General features: G+C 34.1%; 2 protein-coding genes across 6 annotated transcripts; both read right to left on the bottom strand.

The window, feature by feature from the left end:
• Window positions 1-371: 371 nt before the first annotated feature.
• On the bottom strand, window positions 372-9,098 carry LOC114376213 (chloride channel protein CLC-d-like). Of its 3 annotated transcripts, none has more exons than XM_028334204.1 (23): window positions 8,543-9,098; window positions 8,378-8,450; window positions 7,276-7,497; window positions 7,132-7,178; window positions 6,922-7,020; window positions 6,020-6,094; window positions 5,734-5,822; window positions 5,462-5,602; window positions 5,299-5,369; window positions 5,126-5,205; window positions 4,812-4,961; window positions 4,207-4,266; window positions 4,058-4,132; window positions 3,473-3,624; window positions 3,020-3,155; window positions 2,819-2,950; window positions 2,400-2,477; window positions 2,261-2,316; window positions 2,055-2,141; window positions 1,823-1,979; window positions 1,632-1,733; window positions 1,496-1,542; window positions 372-727 (listed from the first exon to the last, which is right to left on the bottom strand). In XM_028334204.1, the coding sequence occupies exons 1-23, from the start codon at window positions 8,723-8,725 to the stop codon at window positions 634-636; spliced, it is 2,406 nt and encodes an 801-aa protein (XP_028190005.1). In that variant the 5' UTR covers window positions 8,726-9,098; the 3' UTR covers window positions 372-633. The 3 variants fall into 3 exon arrangements, with proteins under 3 accessions (XP_028190005.1, XP_028190006.1, XP_028190007.1); XM_028334205.1 differs by having other exon boundaries at window positions 1,501-1,542; XM_028334206.1 differs by lacking the exons at window positions 8,378-8,450; window positions 8,543-9,098 and having other exon boundaries at window positions 7,132-7,209; window positions 7,276-7,380.
• Window positions 9,099-10,215: 1,117 nt separating this feature from the next.
• Window positions 10,216-14,872, bottom strand: LOC114374353 (cyclin-T1-3-like). Of its 3 annotated transcripts, none has more exons than XM_028331995.1 (7): window positions 14,778-14,872; window positions 13,752-14,304; window positions 13,528-13,609; window positions 12,778-12,912; window positions 12,277-12,452; window positions 11,206-11,351; window positions 10,216-10,564 (listed from the first exon to the last, which is right to left on the bottom strand). In XM_028331995.1, exons 2-7 carry the CDS (start codon window positions 14,297-14,299, stop codon window positions 10,533-10,535), a joined length of 1,119 nt encoding a protein of 372 aa, XP_028187796.1. In that variant the 5' UTR covers window positions 14,300-14,304; window positions 14,778-14,872; the 3' UTR covers window positions 10,216-10,532. The 3 variants fall into 3 exon arrangements, 2 of the variants coding, with proteins under 2 accessions (XP_028187796.1, XP_028187795.1); XM_028331994.1 differs by having other exon boundaries at window positions 14,679-14,834; XR_003658544.1 differs by lacking the exon at window positions 10,216-10,564 and adding an exon at window positions 11,854-12,021 and having other exon boundaries at window positions 11,216-11,351; window positions 14,679-14,835.

Raw genomic sequence — 14,872 nt, 5'->3', positions numbered from 1 at the left:
AATATTAATGAAAGTAATATTTTTTTTAGTTAATGAAAGTAATTGTAAAATTGATTTTATTACTTTTCTCAAATTATAATTGAGTATGGGAATAATATTTTATCTTACAATTGATAACAATTTAAATTTGAGATTAACATAAAAACATTAAAGAAAATAATAATCCATACTTTTACTTTAATTTGCCAATATAAACCGAACCAATACAATTAGTTGGTTGATTTGGTAAAAATTGATTCAGAAACATTTTAAAAACCAAACTAAACTCAAATAGACTTGGAACATGAACATTCTTTAATTTTTGTAATAATTATCTTATAAAATATGATATTTGATGCTTTGAATGAATTTTATAATATAATATTCCAAACTAAAAGCAATGACCTCGAACAAAAAAACGGAATGAAGATTCAGATCTTTAATAGATTACACTGAATTCAACTATCATTATAATGAAGTCTTCCTCTCTTTTCCTAGTGGCTAATATACAAAATTCTAGGGCGTTCTGTCTACAACCCCATTCCCTAAGATTGGTTTATCTAACCTATTTGAACATGGATACAAGAAATAATAAAGAATGATCTTCAAGGAAAATTGGAAGCGGGAAGGACTTTGAGTATGCTACATGCAGTGTTAGTCAGGTATCTGATTTTGAAGCAGTCCGTTTAGCAAAGGGCGCTCCACATCTATATTTCTTGTCATCAATCTTTTATTCTGTTGCGGAATTCTGTGATGAGAAAATCATTAAGACAACTTAGCATAAAATCAAATGCAAAGATTTTACTGCAGAAAAGACAACAAAATATGGAAATGCATAGAGGTTTCACGTCTCATTATCTTTAATGGAACTAAAATCCGACAAACCTTGTATAAGCTGCTCACAGTCTCACTAGAAGCTAAAAATGACTTTGCACACAGCATCAAACTATATATGTATCCAAAAACATAAAATTCCTCTTTTGATTTGGACAGGTCACTTGTATACTCTTCCATTTATTAAACTCAACCCAAAAACTCAGCAAATTTAAATATGAATAAGTGTAAACTCTACTAAAAAGTACACCTTGATTAGAAGTTGTCAATAATTGAAAAATCATGTTTCTTTTGAAGAGATAATCTGACAAAGATGTCCATAAATGCATACACTTTCTGCAAGTTGTGCACACATGGTCAATGACATCTTTCATAAAGATAATCAAGTACAAGGATAACCTCCCTATTTTGTGCACTAGTGCATTATTCAAAACAATAAATAACATAGACATGCCTGCAAACCTTAACAAATAAATAGCAATAACATTGCTGACAGTAAATATCAGATCGAAATTTGCAAAGTTTCACCAAAATAGAACCAAGTTTTATTATAGGCACAGCGGCAATCCACTATAAAGAGAAACAGGTTTAGAATCTAAACAATTATGCCTGACATAAAATATTCAAATTTAGAATTTGAAAAAAATCGAATAGGATGTAAAGTGAGTAAAGCAACAGAGACCTTACACTAGTTGACTGAAGCTCTAACGTATTCACATTTTCTTTGTCCTGTCCAATTAAAAAGTACAATAAGGAACAAAACACTTTTGCAGGTTCAACTCCAACACGCCAAAAATCTCGATAGTTACTAAGATTACCTCAATCAACAAATCTTTTCTTGTTATCAAACCAACCACACATGATGGGCGAGGAACAACAAATAAATGCCTAAGACCAAGTTGACGGAAAAGATTGTATACCTGTGATCAGTAAGGCATCATGATCATCTGACAACAAAAATGGAGAATAGAAATGAAAAAAATTGTTTAGAGGATTTTAAAGGGCACACCTTTGTCAAAGACATATCTTCTGGTACAATATATGGTGAGGGATTCAAAAATGGAGCAAGATCAATGTACATTTCTAAGTCATCTGAACTTAGATGTATATCATCAATACATATTCCTTTACTAGAAACAGGCTTTGCAAATTCACCAGAATCATGCCTGGAAGTTAAGGGGTTATAAAAATACAGAATACAGATGTAAAATGCCAAACTGTCAAATCTCAAGAAACCTTACCTAATTGATCTGCCCCCACCTCTTGGATCAGAGGGTAAAGGGCTATGCTGGAAATCAACCTTTGACTGCAGAATTACCAATAAATGACTGCATAGAAGAAAAGGTTATAGAAGCTTGTGTTTTCAAGTGATGCAAGCATAGCCTCAAGCCCTCAAGTTACCAAAATGATATTGAAGTATATAACATTTATTATGCTCATTTCTCACCTACGAAGCACTAATCCAATAACAAGTGGTTCTCCACTTCTTGTGTGATCAATCACCTTGCATAGTAAATTGTGAAATACAACTTAGAAAATGCAAGGAATAATGCTCAAGTCAAGATTAGTACAAAAGTTATACATACTGGAAAACCATTGTGTTTGTTGCTCCGCAGAATGGAAACTACGTCAGAAACCTTAACAACACGAGGGAAAGAGACCACCTTCAATAGACAGATTTACACATACAATCAGTGGCCAAAGGAATAACTACAGTATAAAGCATGTGAATAATAGTTTAGAAGTGGCAGTCTCATTTTTCATGAATGTTAACCATTATAGGCAACAGCAGCACCTCATTAAGTTTATCGTTTCAAACTTCACTTTGAAACCAGGCATAATGATCTAGGACACCTAGTCACCCACTGATTTTAGGTATGTATCCACTATCATAATTTAATGCCTATATATTCAATCAGGCCTTTGTTTTTAAGCTCCTCCTCTCTCCCCCTTGTACCATTAGATGAGTATGAAATTTCTTAAATAATTTTAGAATTATTTTTACCCTTCCACTCCCACAGGCTTCCTTTGCTGTCATATTCCGCATCTCATATTTAGGCCTTGATTCCAGTAATGGAATGCCCCTCAATTGAGCTTGCTCCTCATAGATACCTTCGTTAAAAGCATCACCAACAGCCTGTAAGGGAAAAGCTTAGTGCATTTTTTAGTGACTTATCTTTGTAGAAGACAGTTTTGATATACATACCTTCGATATAAGAAGAACAAGCATAATAAGAGGTAAAAATTTTAAGTTATTTGAGATTTCAACCATAATGACACAGAGAGATACTGTCATCCGCATTGAGCCTCCAAGAAAAGATGCAGCTCCCAGCAAAGCATACCTGAAGATAGAAAAATATCATGCGTAAATTTCTAGGAAAATAGGGAATACAACTACACAAAATCATTCTGGACTCTAGAGGCTCCAATAGCAAAAGTTGTATGCCCGTGTCATAGGACCCATGATGGAAGAATAAATCAAGAAGAACAAGTAGTAGGGGAGCATGTATCATATCTATCACCAAGAAAAAGGGATAGAAGATTGATCAATTGATAAAATAGATGTCTTCTAACTATAAAACCAACCTATATGTATAATAAGAAAGAAAATCATATCTTCTTAACCATGATTTTGAAGAAAAGCAACTAACAAACTCACGTTCCCTCTTCAATGTTGAGCCTTCTGTAATACTTTACGACAAACATGCCAACAAGACGCCCATATGTTGATCCTATCATTATACCAGGAACAAATTGACCAGCTGGCACAGCAGTACCAAACGTGATCACTGCTAATGCATAAAACATAACCTGCAAGAAAATAGAGATAATAATCACAATATAAACATGTAAAGCATCAAAAGTGCCAAGTGTCAACTCTCCAATATGGGAACATGAATATAAATCAACTGGAATTCCTGTAGTAACTTTGATGACCAGGGCCTCCATTGAGGGGGGATTCTATTTTGGTGAATCATAATCAAAAGAAAGTGTATTTTTCACCCTATCGGAAACAGCATACCCCATCCTAAATATCTTTAATTACTTTCTGTTGTTGGTTTCTATCATCTGTTCCCCACTGTATTCTTAATAAAAACTTACATCCATGCCTACCGTACAGATACTACATACTAGCACATACCAAAGTCCAAAGTTTTCCATAATTATGACACAGAAAATATCAGAGAACTGACGTCTGATGCACGCCAAATCTAAATCAGTGACAGTAAGCAAGAAAGCATACCAAAAAGGTTAATAAACTTTGGGAACTGTACTCATTTATTGTTTTTGCACTGAATAAATTCCTTATGGCATCATCCTGAAACAAAAGAGTCCTAAATTAATGTAATGTAATAAGAAAAGAAAATTAAAAAAATCATGTTCATTCAAAACCTGTGTGTTGAAGAAAATAGTTGCGAGATCATTGTATTCCTTGTCTTTGCTACAAAAAAACTGCAAAACGCACATAAATACAATAGAATCAATCTCCAAAAGTAATTAAAACCAAAAGTGTCATCTCAAATATCATTAAAAAGAAGTTAAATTCAAAAGAATATCAACTATTGCAACAGAAGGAAGAGGAGCAAAAGCTTTGGAAACAGGCATTAGATGCCCTCTGGTTTCATGCTCTTTTATTTTCAAGGGAGTCTCCTCTGACAAGCATATAGAGATACTTTTTTTTTCTTTGGTTTGAGCATCTTTGAGCTAACTGTTTTTTTAACTTTTCTTTTAAGGACTGTAATTTTTTTTATCTAATAAAGTTTGTTGTTTTATCAAAAGAAGACTACATGAGACATGTATCACAATAAGAAACAAAAGCAAAGTTCTTTAGTGGTGACTTCATCCTTCATTCCCTCCCACTTTGAACTGTCATTGAGTAGTATATAAAACAAAGACTAGCATAAAGATAATTGAAATTCAGTACAAAAAAAAATTGAAAACAAAAAAATATGAAGATAAAGCACATCAAAGAAACAATATAAAATGAATGCTCTTACATTTACATAATTCCCATACATTCCAGGAGGTCGTGGGCATTCAATACCAGATGCAAGATCAGAATCAGGGCAAGGACTACATTTTCTTAGAAGTGGCAAGCCAAATGAAATGGCTGATGTTAAAATGGATACAAGGCATGCTTCAATAATCTGCAGTGCAAGGGGGAAATGAGTGATAAATAAATAGATGAGAGAAGAAAATGTACTGGAGGCAGAAAAAGAAAAATATTTTTGAGTATTGACCACCCCTCTTGATTTTTCTGTATTTTACAGAAGTAGATAAGATAACAATCAGATCAAAATTAACAGCATACCTTGACCCTGCTCCCTTTCTTGTGAAGATGATTTCGACGCCAAGTGGTAATATAAAGTGTAAGCTGGTTGAATAAAGAGCCTGCAAATTATTGATACTATATTAACAAATGAACTATGGCCAAGTAAAATTCATGGTATAATTTAAGTACAAAATAAGGGCAAAAGTTCCTACCTAGTAGGCCTCCAATAACCCCAATAATAGCCATTGGAAATAACTCTGCAAAGGAATAATCCTCTTGACCACTAAAAATAAAATCAGTCAAGAAGAGGAAAGAAGAAAACAAATATCTGAATATTCAACTGACAGTGAAAAAGGTAATAGCTTAGATCTTAACTCTGATATATCCCATATTATGAATCCACCGGACCCAAAGTGTCCACATTTTCCACTCTTACACCACCCCATTGCAGCTCGGACCACAACAGCCACAACAGCCGAGGTGAAGAAGACACGCCACATGAGTTGACTCCTCCACCTTCAAGAGCACAGGGAACAAATTTTAAGTACAAAAGCAATAAACAAATACCAGTAGAACAGACACCACTATCTTTACTGCACATGCTTCTAAGCAAACAGAATATTTGATCAAGAAATAAAAATCCTTACCAAGATGTAACCTCTTCCAAAGCAAACAATACACCACCAACTGGAGCTCTAAATGCTGCAGCAACTCCAGCTGCACATCCACAGGTTACCTTTTAAGACACCAATGAAATTATAAATGAGCATTTTCTTCTTCTACATTTAGGGTTGGAGCTGAATCGCTGAACTGGAGATCATTGCCATTTTGGCAAAGGTGGGGGTGGGGAATTATGGAATACTATACACAAAAGTACATTCTTTGCTATAATCAGGTAAAAAATAGTAGATTAAAAGGAACAAAGTGGTTTACAAGATCACGACGATCCCGGTCACTTTTGAATACTTGAAACCACCTTGAATTTAGATGATATTTAGTAGATCCACCCTGCTCAAGGCATGACATCAAAGATTATTTCAGTTCTTGCTTGCATAAATATGCATACATACACACAACAAAAATCACACAAAAAGCCCAAGTTCAGAAAGAAGCCCTTTAGGATGATAAATGTTGTTACCACCTTATCAAAAAATGGATATTTGTAACATAGAAGAGTAAACAATACAGAACTCAGTACACCACCTGTATAATATAAACACATTAAATTGGCTATGAAAAAAGTATGATGCATAATTAAAATGCTTCTCAAATTACAGATACATAGCCATGGAGAATCAGACTTCTTCCTATATGTTTTCAGACAGTTTAGACACAAATCAGCAAGCCCTCATTAAATTAGGACTAGAATCAGGCCAACCTGTTCACTACTTTCAAGCTGGAATTGGGCTAGCCTTGTCGGGCTAGTCCAATCACTAATTTCTGGCTGAAGTCAACCCACCCTGATATGTTCATCATTTTAGAAGAGAAAGGAATAGCCAAGGCTATGGTAATGCACTGAGGATTATTTTGGTAATCTGTGCAGATGCTGAGTACAAAACATAGATCAGCCAAATGGTTGATTAAAATATAATAAACACTTCAGGTGGTATTGATATAACTTTATAGTCTCATTTAATTATTTAGGTTAAATAGAGTATTGAGAAAGAGATAATATAATAAACACTTCAGGTGGTATTGATATAACTTTGTAGTCTCATTTAATTATTTAGGTTAAATAGAGTATTAAGAAAGAGATACTTGTAAGGTCTCATGCATCTACTCTCTGAATAGACTATATTTAATTTACTAGCTTATATTGAATAGTAAGTACCTACTTGTCCAAGCAAAGAAGCAATACAAGCACCAGTATGGACAAGAGGACCTTCTTTACCCAGAGCAAGGCCTCCACCCACTGAACCAATGCTTCCAAATATCTGTAGCACATAAGAACAGATAAGCATTTATAAAAAGACACCCCCCCCCCCCCCCACACACACAACCCATGTGGCATCGAAAGAGAAGGGAAACAAAATAATCCATCACACCTTTCCAATTAAAGTTCTGAAAAGAAGGATGCCATGAATATCAACTCCTGAACATAAATGAGAATCAGCACTCTCAGTCTACTAGAAATTTTCCAGGATTGACATTCAACACAAATCCAAAAACCTCGAAAGAGATTATCTCACCATTTAAGTAACCCTTGATTTCAGGAATACCAGATCCAGCAGCTGCTGGTGCAAATTGTGTGATAATATATACAGAGGAAAACACCAAAGCCAAGTTGATCAGGACATATACGACAAATCCAGCAATATATGATTTCTGAATTATATTAAATGTCACTGAGAACTTCCAGCCAGCAAAATTTTCAACAGCAATATTGATGACAACAGCAGCAAGTCCTGTACCTGCAACCAATAAAAAAAAATATGCATAAAATACAAATTTCTGAAAGTTGTATGAGGATAGTATAAAAGATAAATGCAAGGTGTGAACCAGATTGAAGGTGTCCTTGGTAAAATAGGAAAATTTAACACCAAAAATCACCAAATTCTTGGTCATGTAAACTTAGTCTTATACGTGTGCTAAAATAAACAGTTGCAGTAGCCTGTAGTAAAGGAAACAATTTAAGGCTTAAATATGTTTAAGGTCCATGATAAATAACCAAATTTTGTTATGGGTCCCTAATAAATATTTCCATTGTTTTGAGTTCCCCATATATTGAAACTTTTGTTTTGAGTCCTGCTGTCACTTAAGTGATGACGTGTCACCTTACAAATTGATTTTTCCAACATTATCAATGGTTGCAACAGTGTCACGTCATCACTTAACTGACAACAAGTAATCAAAAAAAAAGTTTTAATATATTAAGGACTCGAAATAATAAAAAAAATTCTTAGGGACCCAGAACAAAATTCGATTATTTATCAGGGACTTTAAACATATTTAAGTCATAATTTAAATAATTGTCTGTAAAAGAATTCTAGGACCTCTTGCATCAGACATTTTCACCCAAATATTACTGCTGTAAAATGTCACCACTCAGTTGAGCTTTAAAACAAGTTCAAACTCGAGCTTTGAGTTGACATCTTATTTTTTAACCTAAATGAATAACAAATTTATACTACTTCCCCTAATACTTGCCTGCATATTAAAGACACTAGCTAATGCATGAAAATATAGTTCGCTATTCAGAAAAACTAACTAAAGCACCGCAAAGAGTGAAACCAAAAAGCACGTTGGCAAAGAAACAACACTTGCAAAACTGGATCAAATTGAAGAACGTACAAATGCCAATGAGCAAGGCAAAGAACCATTTCACCACCAGCAAATAGCTCACATACAGCTTCCCTCTCTGCGCCTACAAATCTCAAAGCACAGCACAATATCATTTCGTAACTGAAGAAGCATAACAATTAAGAAAAATCAATGAATCAGAATAATAGTTAAAACCTGTTCCTCACGATAAGCAAAATTCTCAATGACTTCATAGTCAAGGCTCTCGACACCGCCTCCGTCGTTCTTCTTAAGGATGCCAACGGCGTCGTCGAGGAGCTGCGATTCTTCCGAATTAGGAATCCGCGACCAAACGAGCCTCGCCGTTTCGATGCCGTTTTGGAAATGATTGGCCAGCATCGTCGGTCGATCGGAATCGAAACTCAAAAACCTAGAACACAATTCCGAAACCTGGGCGTCGTTTGGTTCTGCTATGTTCGGGCAGGGGTAACGGATCGAGTGCGAAGCAGCAGTGTCGTACACCACTCTCTTCCTTCACTGTTGTTCCGTTGTTTTCCCTTTAAATGGTGTGTGCTGTGCGTTGCGTTGGTTCGTTCTTGTCCTCACTGTGTATGTGTATTAGAGGGGCAAGCAAACAAAAAGCACAGAACAATTTTCCAATACGGAGTTTCCTGTGAACACAAACAAACGGGGTTTTGGTATCCTGAGGTATCACGCTCATCGCGGACTTCTGCCTTGGGTAAGTAATTCAGGTCCACTTTCTGTTGACAACAAGTTAATCATTTTTTTATTAATTCCATTCGATTAATCAATTAAGAGTTCATTACTTAGGTTGATAGATGTGACTGATCGGGTTTGCTGTCGCGAAATTTAAAATAGATATAAACGCCACCGTTTTTATGTTGGTGCACATTCGTTGTTCACAACCAAAAAATGTTATACCAGTACTACTAATAATATAGTGTGTTTGGTAGAGGAGTAGAGCCACGAAAGAAATAGGGTAAATTTTAAGTATTACATATTTTGTTTTAATTTAAATATTTTTATTTTTATTTTTATCATCTCAGTCAAACACACTGAAAAACATTTATGGTTCATAACCAAGTTAAAAATTTAACATATAGTACCTATTCTATCTCAAGTCCATTGATAGAAAATATAAGATTAACGTGACGCTAGTAGTTGGAGAATGATAAAAAGACAAAAAGAAGAAATGAAAAGTCAGAGGTTTAAATTCCTTCTTTTAACATTTCTAACAAATAAATAATCATTTCTCTTATTCATATTAAAATTCACCAAAATCAACATCTCAGGAAAATTGATTTTAGCACAAACTAAAGTGTCAAATGCTGCAGGAACGTAGTGCTTATTAATTAATTAATTTATTTATTTTTGAAAGAAGTGCTTATTAATAAAACTAAGAAATAACTTAAGATAATATTAAAATAGTGTATACCTGCATTTTATTATAGTTTTTATTATTACTTTAATATATTTTGATCATATAACTAATTATACTTGTAAGCAATTTACTTATGCTATATATATATATTAAAATGTATTCAATTCTGTATTTGTATTACTGATTTAAAATTGCAGCACATTAACATTATTAGGCACTGACTTGTTTCATACTTGAATTGGACACGCTTCACGTATATAACACATCTAAAACGGAAAATTCACTTGTTTTAACTTTTAATCCCATTAAAATCAAACGGTAAATTTATAGTCATAAATATAATTGGAAAAGGTTAAAATCATTGGATCCATAAATTGCAGATTCATCGGTTCAACTATGAATGATTCCAGACAGGTTTAAAATTTAATTTCAGAACCCGATAGCTTTTTGTACTTCCAAATATAACGATTGCGGTACGCATAATTGCAAATGCAAATGCTCCACTAAACTTGGCCACGTTGTCGGTATATACTTAACATGAGATCAGAAGGCATCAACTAAATGAATACAAAGGATAACACAAGATTGAGATTTGAGCACACACTTATGGACTTGAAACACTGAACTATAGGTCACAACCCCTCAGCATGTAGTCCGAATTATATATCAAACTAGAACATAAACAGCACAGAATTCTCTGTGTAATGGTTGCCTTAGGCATTTTTTAAAACAGAATACAGCGCCAAATATACTATGTACATTGAATCCAGAAGTCACTATGATCACATCACATTCTTTATACATTTAAACGAGCTCCATTAATTGCTGCGAGATATCTGCATAAAAGTGATAATCAGTATTAATACTAATAAGCCTAGCACAACCATAACTTTTTTCCCAGAATTTTTTACAAAATGACTTGATTTGAGTGTAAACATTTGGATGAGTAAGGGTCCCAGGCCTAGCACTTTATTCCATCCAACAACCACAGTCAAATCTGGGAAATTTCTGTCATAATTTTGGCAATTTATTTCTGCTTGCACAGCATTACTCTAAAATATGCAAGTCCAGTCACATTTTCAAGACAACTCTTTTGACAAGCTACAGACCAATATTTTTATAACAACATTACTTAAAACTAAGACTAGATTTCAAGTTTCAAATGAGTATAAAAACTTCGTACCCCATTGTCCAGAGGCTCTTCGCTATGCAAATGAGTATACTAAACCAAAAAATTAAGAGAAATAGTAAATTAAAAAAGAGATTGATATCAGACATTGCTCTATAAAAAATGAGCAACTGTTGCAATATAATGACGAAATTGCTAATTTTCTTCTCTCAAAAATCAACCACACTCCACTTATCCATCACTGATGAACCAACCATTTTAGAAATCAAAATAGTATAAATTCAACACTTGTTGCTTAACAAGGGAAAGGGGAGAAAGGGAAGGAAGGGAGGAGTGGGTGAAGAGTACCTCGAAGAATGGATGGTGTTGCCTCAAACTCTTGCCAGATATTGTGATAAGCAGTAAGATCAATCTTGAGAAACATTGAAGCAAGATATGCAGCTCCAGCAGCAATATGATGTGGTTTATACTGAAGCCATAGAGAGCTCTGAAGCCTGCAAGTCAACATTTTTCACCTTTATAAGACCACACAAGACACATCACTACTGTGTTCTAACAGCATCTCTCAACATGAATTCAAAGATATGCAAATAGATTCTTGTAAAATTTAATATTATGTTTGAGATCTTGTAAAACTTAACAGCATCTCTCAACTATCTGAGGCAACAAAACAAAAGATTCTCGTAAAACTTAATATATGTTCTCACAATGTTTGAGATCATGTCAGCTATTGAAATAAGTAATATAAGCTAAGACGTACAAAATTGGCATTGTTTCCAAGTGGAAAACACAAATTTACTAATTTTCCCTTACCAAAAACAAAAGCTGCTACTCAGGAAGAATACTATTCAAGAATCTCTGGACAATTGCAGATATAGTACGAAAATATAGCATTTTCTTATACTCGTCTAGAGAATTTTTCAGATTTCCAGGCCCAAATATGTTGTGGGGGCTATAAACTCCATAAAACCATGTAATTAAAATCAGAAAGCATACATGGGGTGCTGCACGTTGCAAACAATTGAATCTTTCAAAGCTAATGCCAATGCAACATCTTCTGCTCTACATTTTGATCTGGACAGCCTTGCTAATATGCGAATCGGAATGCTTGTGATGAATGCATCTTATTCGGCACTACAGATTAACTCACTAAATCCTCTATCACTGTTCATATTGCAGGTGCAAATTGTAAGTTTAAGCATCATTACACATTACAAAGCATTAAAATATGGAAGGAGAATTTGAATTATCCTTTCCAAGAAAGAATAATCAGATAACCCATCAATATCAAATTTGATTGTGGGCTTGGGTCAGATGGTCATCATTATCAGAACAAATTTGTTCCACAAAATGAATCGGCAAGCAAAAAAAGTGCTGCAATTGCAGAATGTATAAGATCCAACAAATAAGAAAACTCACCCTTTGCTGATCAAGTTTAATGCCAGATTCACCAAAACAGTCTTTGATGGGTCTAATTTGTTAAGGACAGATGTAAGAGATGTATAAGGATGCTCCACATTGAGTTCAAAATTTAGAGTAGTAAGCAACAACAGCTCTGCCTCAAGCACTCGATCATGATACTTTTCAAACCAACCCTGAAAAATAAATTGAGTCAATATAAGTGAAAATTAAACTTACAAGAATCCTATTCTAAGGGAGAATCTGTCCAAGAGATTCTTTAACATTGAAGATTATTTGAGAACCCTCCAAGAGAAATGTCAATTAATTTGAGCTAACATGCTACTTAAATGACAATATACATCTAAGAGTTTATCACAGACCAGTGGCAGTAATCATATCCACATACAAAATTGCTAAAGATTATACTATTTGGTACTTTTTTGTTTTGTCTCCTAAGTCCTACCAGCAATATGTTACCAAAAGAAGTAAGAAAATGTGCATAGTTTGAAGTATACTCACAACAGGAAGCAGATAGGACAGCAAAGTAAAATCTTGTTCATGTAAGATTTCACTGGATGCTTGCAACACATTATTCAAAGGACACGGTGTTTCCTCTGACTTTCCAACAAGAAAAAGGGCAGCAGTAGCAATCAACTGTGGCAGAGCATGATCAAAATTAATTAAATCGCAGGTTGACTATAGAGAAGCATCTTAAGAAAAACAAATAAGAAATACCACATGCCACCACTGCATAATTTGTATAAATAAAATAGGTAAACAATAGAACGCATCTATCTATTAGGAAGTATGGGCATTTCAAAATTTTCACCTATCATATACTTCGTGGACATTTTGAATACTCCTGATTACAGTTTGCAAATTTTTACTTTTATTTTTATATAAATACAAATGAAAGTACTATAATGAATAGAAAAATGATGGTATTTAACTAATGCTAACTTTTGAACCATATATCTTTCTTTTATTTAAAGATATGTGCTTATGCTAATATGGTACTAATTTTATATGTTCTACCATATTTGAGTCATGTCTTATCTAAAATTTGTCATGTCTTGTATCCATGTTTTATTCTATTTCTCTAAAGTTCTATCCATGCTTCCAAAAGTATATTCATGAATCATGATAAAAAAAATTGTGCAGTTCTCAAAAATACAATAAATTCTATGAACATTGTTGTTTATTTGATACTGTGAAGCATTTAGTAAGAAATAAAGCAGGTACTTGTCACTAGAGGACAATTAGACTCACAAATCTGTCATGGCAAGCATGTGATCGTCGAACAAAAAACCGGTGGCACAGAACCATGGCTGTCCCAATGGTAGTTTGAGGCCTGCAAAGGAACATATCAAACTTTACAGGTACAAGGCAGAAGGCACTATAAAACAATTATAAGCACATAGCCAGAAATGTTATTATATTAATATCATTAATATTCATATAACAAAATGTCACCACCCGCAATGTGATCTTACAAGTTGAGCCACATCCCAAGATTTTGAAGGAAGGCACAGTAAGAGTAGCGCAAGTGTCTCTCACGAAGTACATCAATACCATCTTTTCTTGATGGAGAACATCTATCAATCTCATCCCTTGACATAAACACCAGCTCTTTATCTTCAAATATAGAACAATCAAGCTTACAGATAGGTGATACAGAGGTATCAACATTGGATCTTGTGGGAGATGCTTGGAAGTTAACAGATGAAGGGATATTGCCTTGGACAGTAGATGGAAGATAGTATTTCTGGTTGTTTTCACAAATAGGAGATGAATGTTTTCTCCTTTTCAAAGATAACGGGTCTGCATCACACTGAAAATGATTACCATAATCAAAGTGGTAAACATTAGAATAGACACCGTGTTCTGCCCAGTAATTATTATGAATGTTAGAATTCCCATGATAATAGCTGATCCTGCTTCGTTTCCGGTTGCCATTGTTGAAGTTGTTTCCATCACAGGTGGACCAATAAACACCATGTAAATCATGTCCGGGTGCTTGCAAATTCCATCCAAAAGACATAATTCCTGCAAAACATAATAAATCACATGTTTATTCATGACGACTATTTTTTTTTATTTTTTAATAAATCTTCACATTTTTTCTATCCTACAATAAGCCACCCCTACAATCAAATTCCGATTTCATCATAAGTATGCCACCAACGAATTTCGATATATTTGGAGTAATTTGAAACATGAAAATCCAATTTGTCTTCCCAAACTTATATCACAGAACATAAAACTCCGGAACGATAGCATCAGATGGCACAGAGGACCAAAAATTGTAGAATTAAATGGTGGAAACATTATCATCACACACATCTTTAGGAACATCGGTGACAAAAAAAAAAGGTGAGAAAAATCCAGAGCGATAAATGAGAATAGGGTGAAAGGCTTACCTGATTGCAGAGGAGCAAATTTATTATAAAATCAACGTTTAGAGATTGCAATTGGAATGGAAAATTAGAGTTGTAACAAAGAAGAAAGAACAGCCTTGCCTTGCGTTGCGAAGATTTGAAATTTGAAGATCAACAACAATGGCAGCTGAAATAAAAATAAATAAACAAAAAATAAGCTACTGCAAATTTAGTTC

The sequence above is a fragment of the Glycine soja genome, chromosome 11 (genome assembly GCF_004193775.1).
Source record: "Glycine soja cultivar W05 chromosome 11, ASM419377v2, whole genome shotgun sequence".
Classification (NCBI taxonomy): Eukaryota; Viridiplantae; Streptophyta; class Magnoliopsida; order Fabales; family Fabaceae; genus Glycine; species Glycine soja.
Note: the sequence above shows the minus strand (reverse complement) of the source record. Positions and strands in the feature narration are given on the sequence as shown.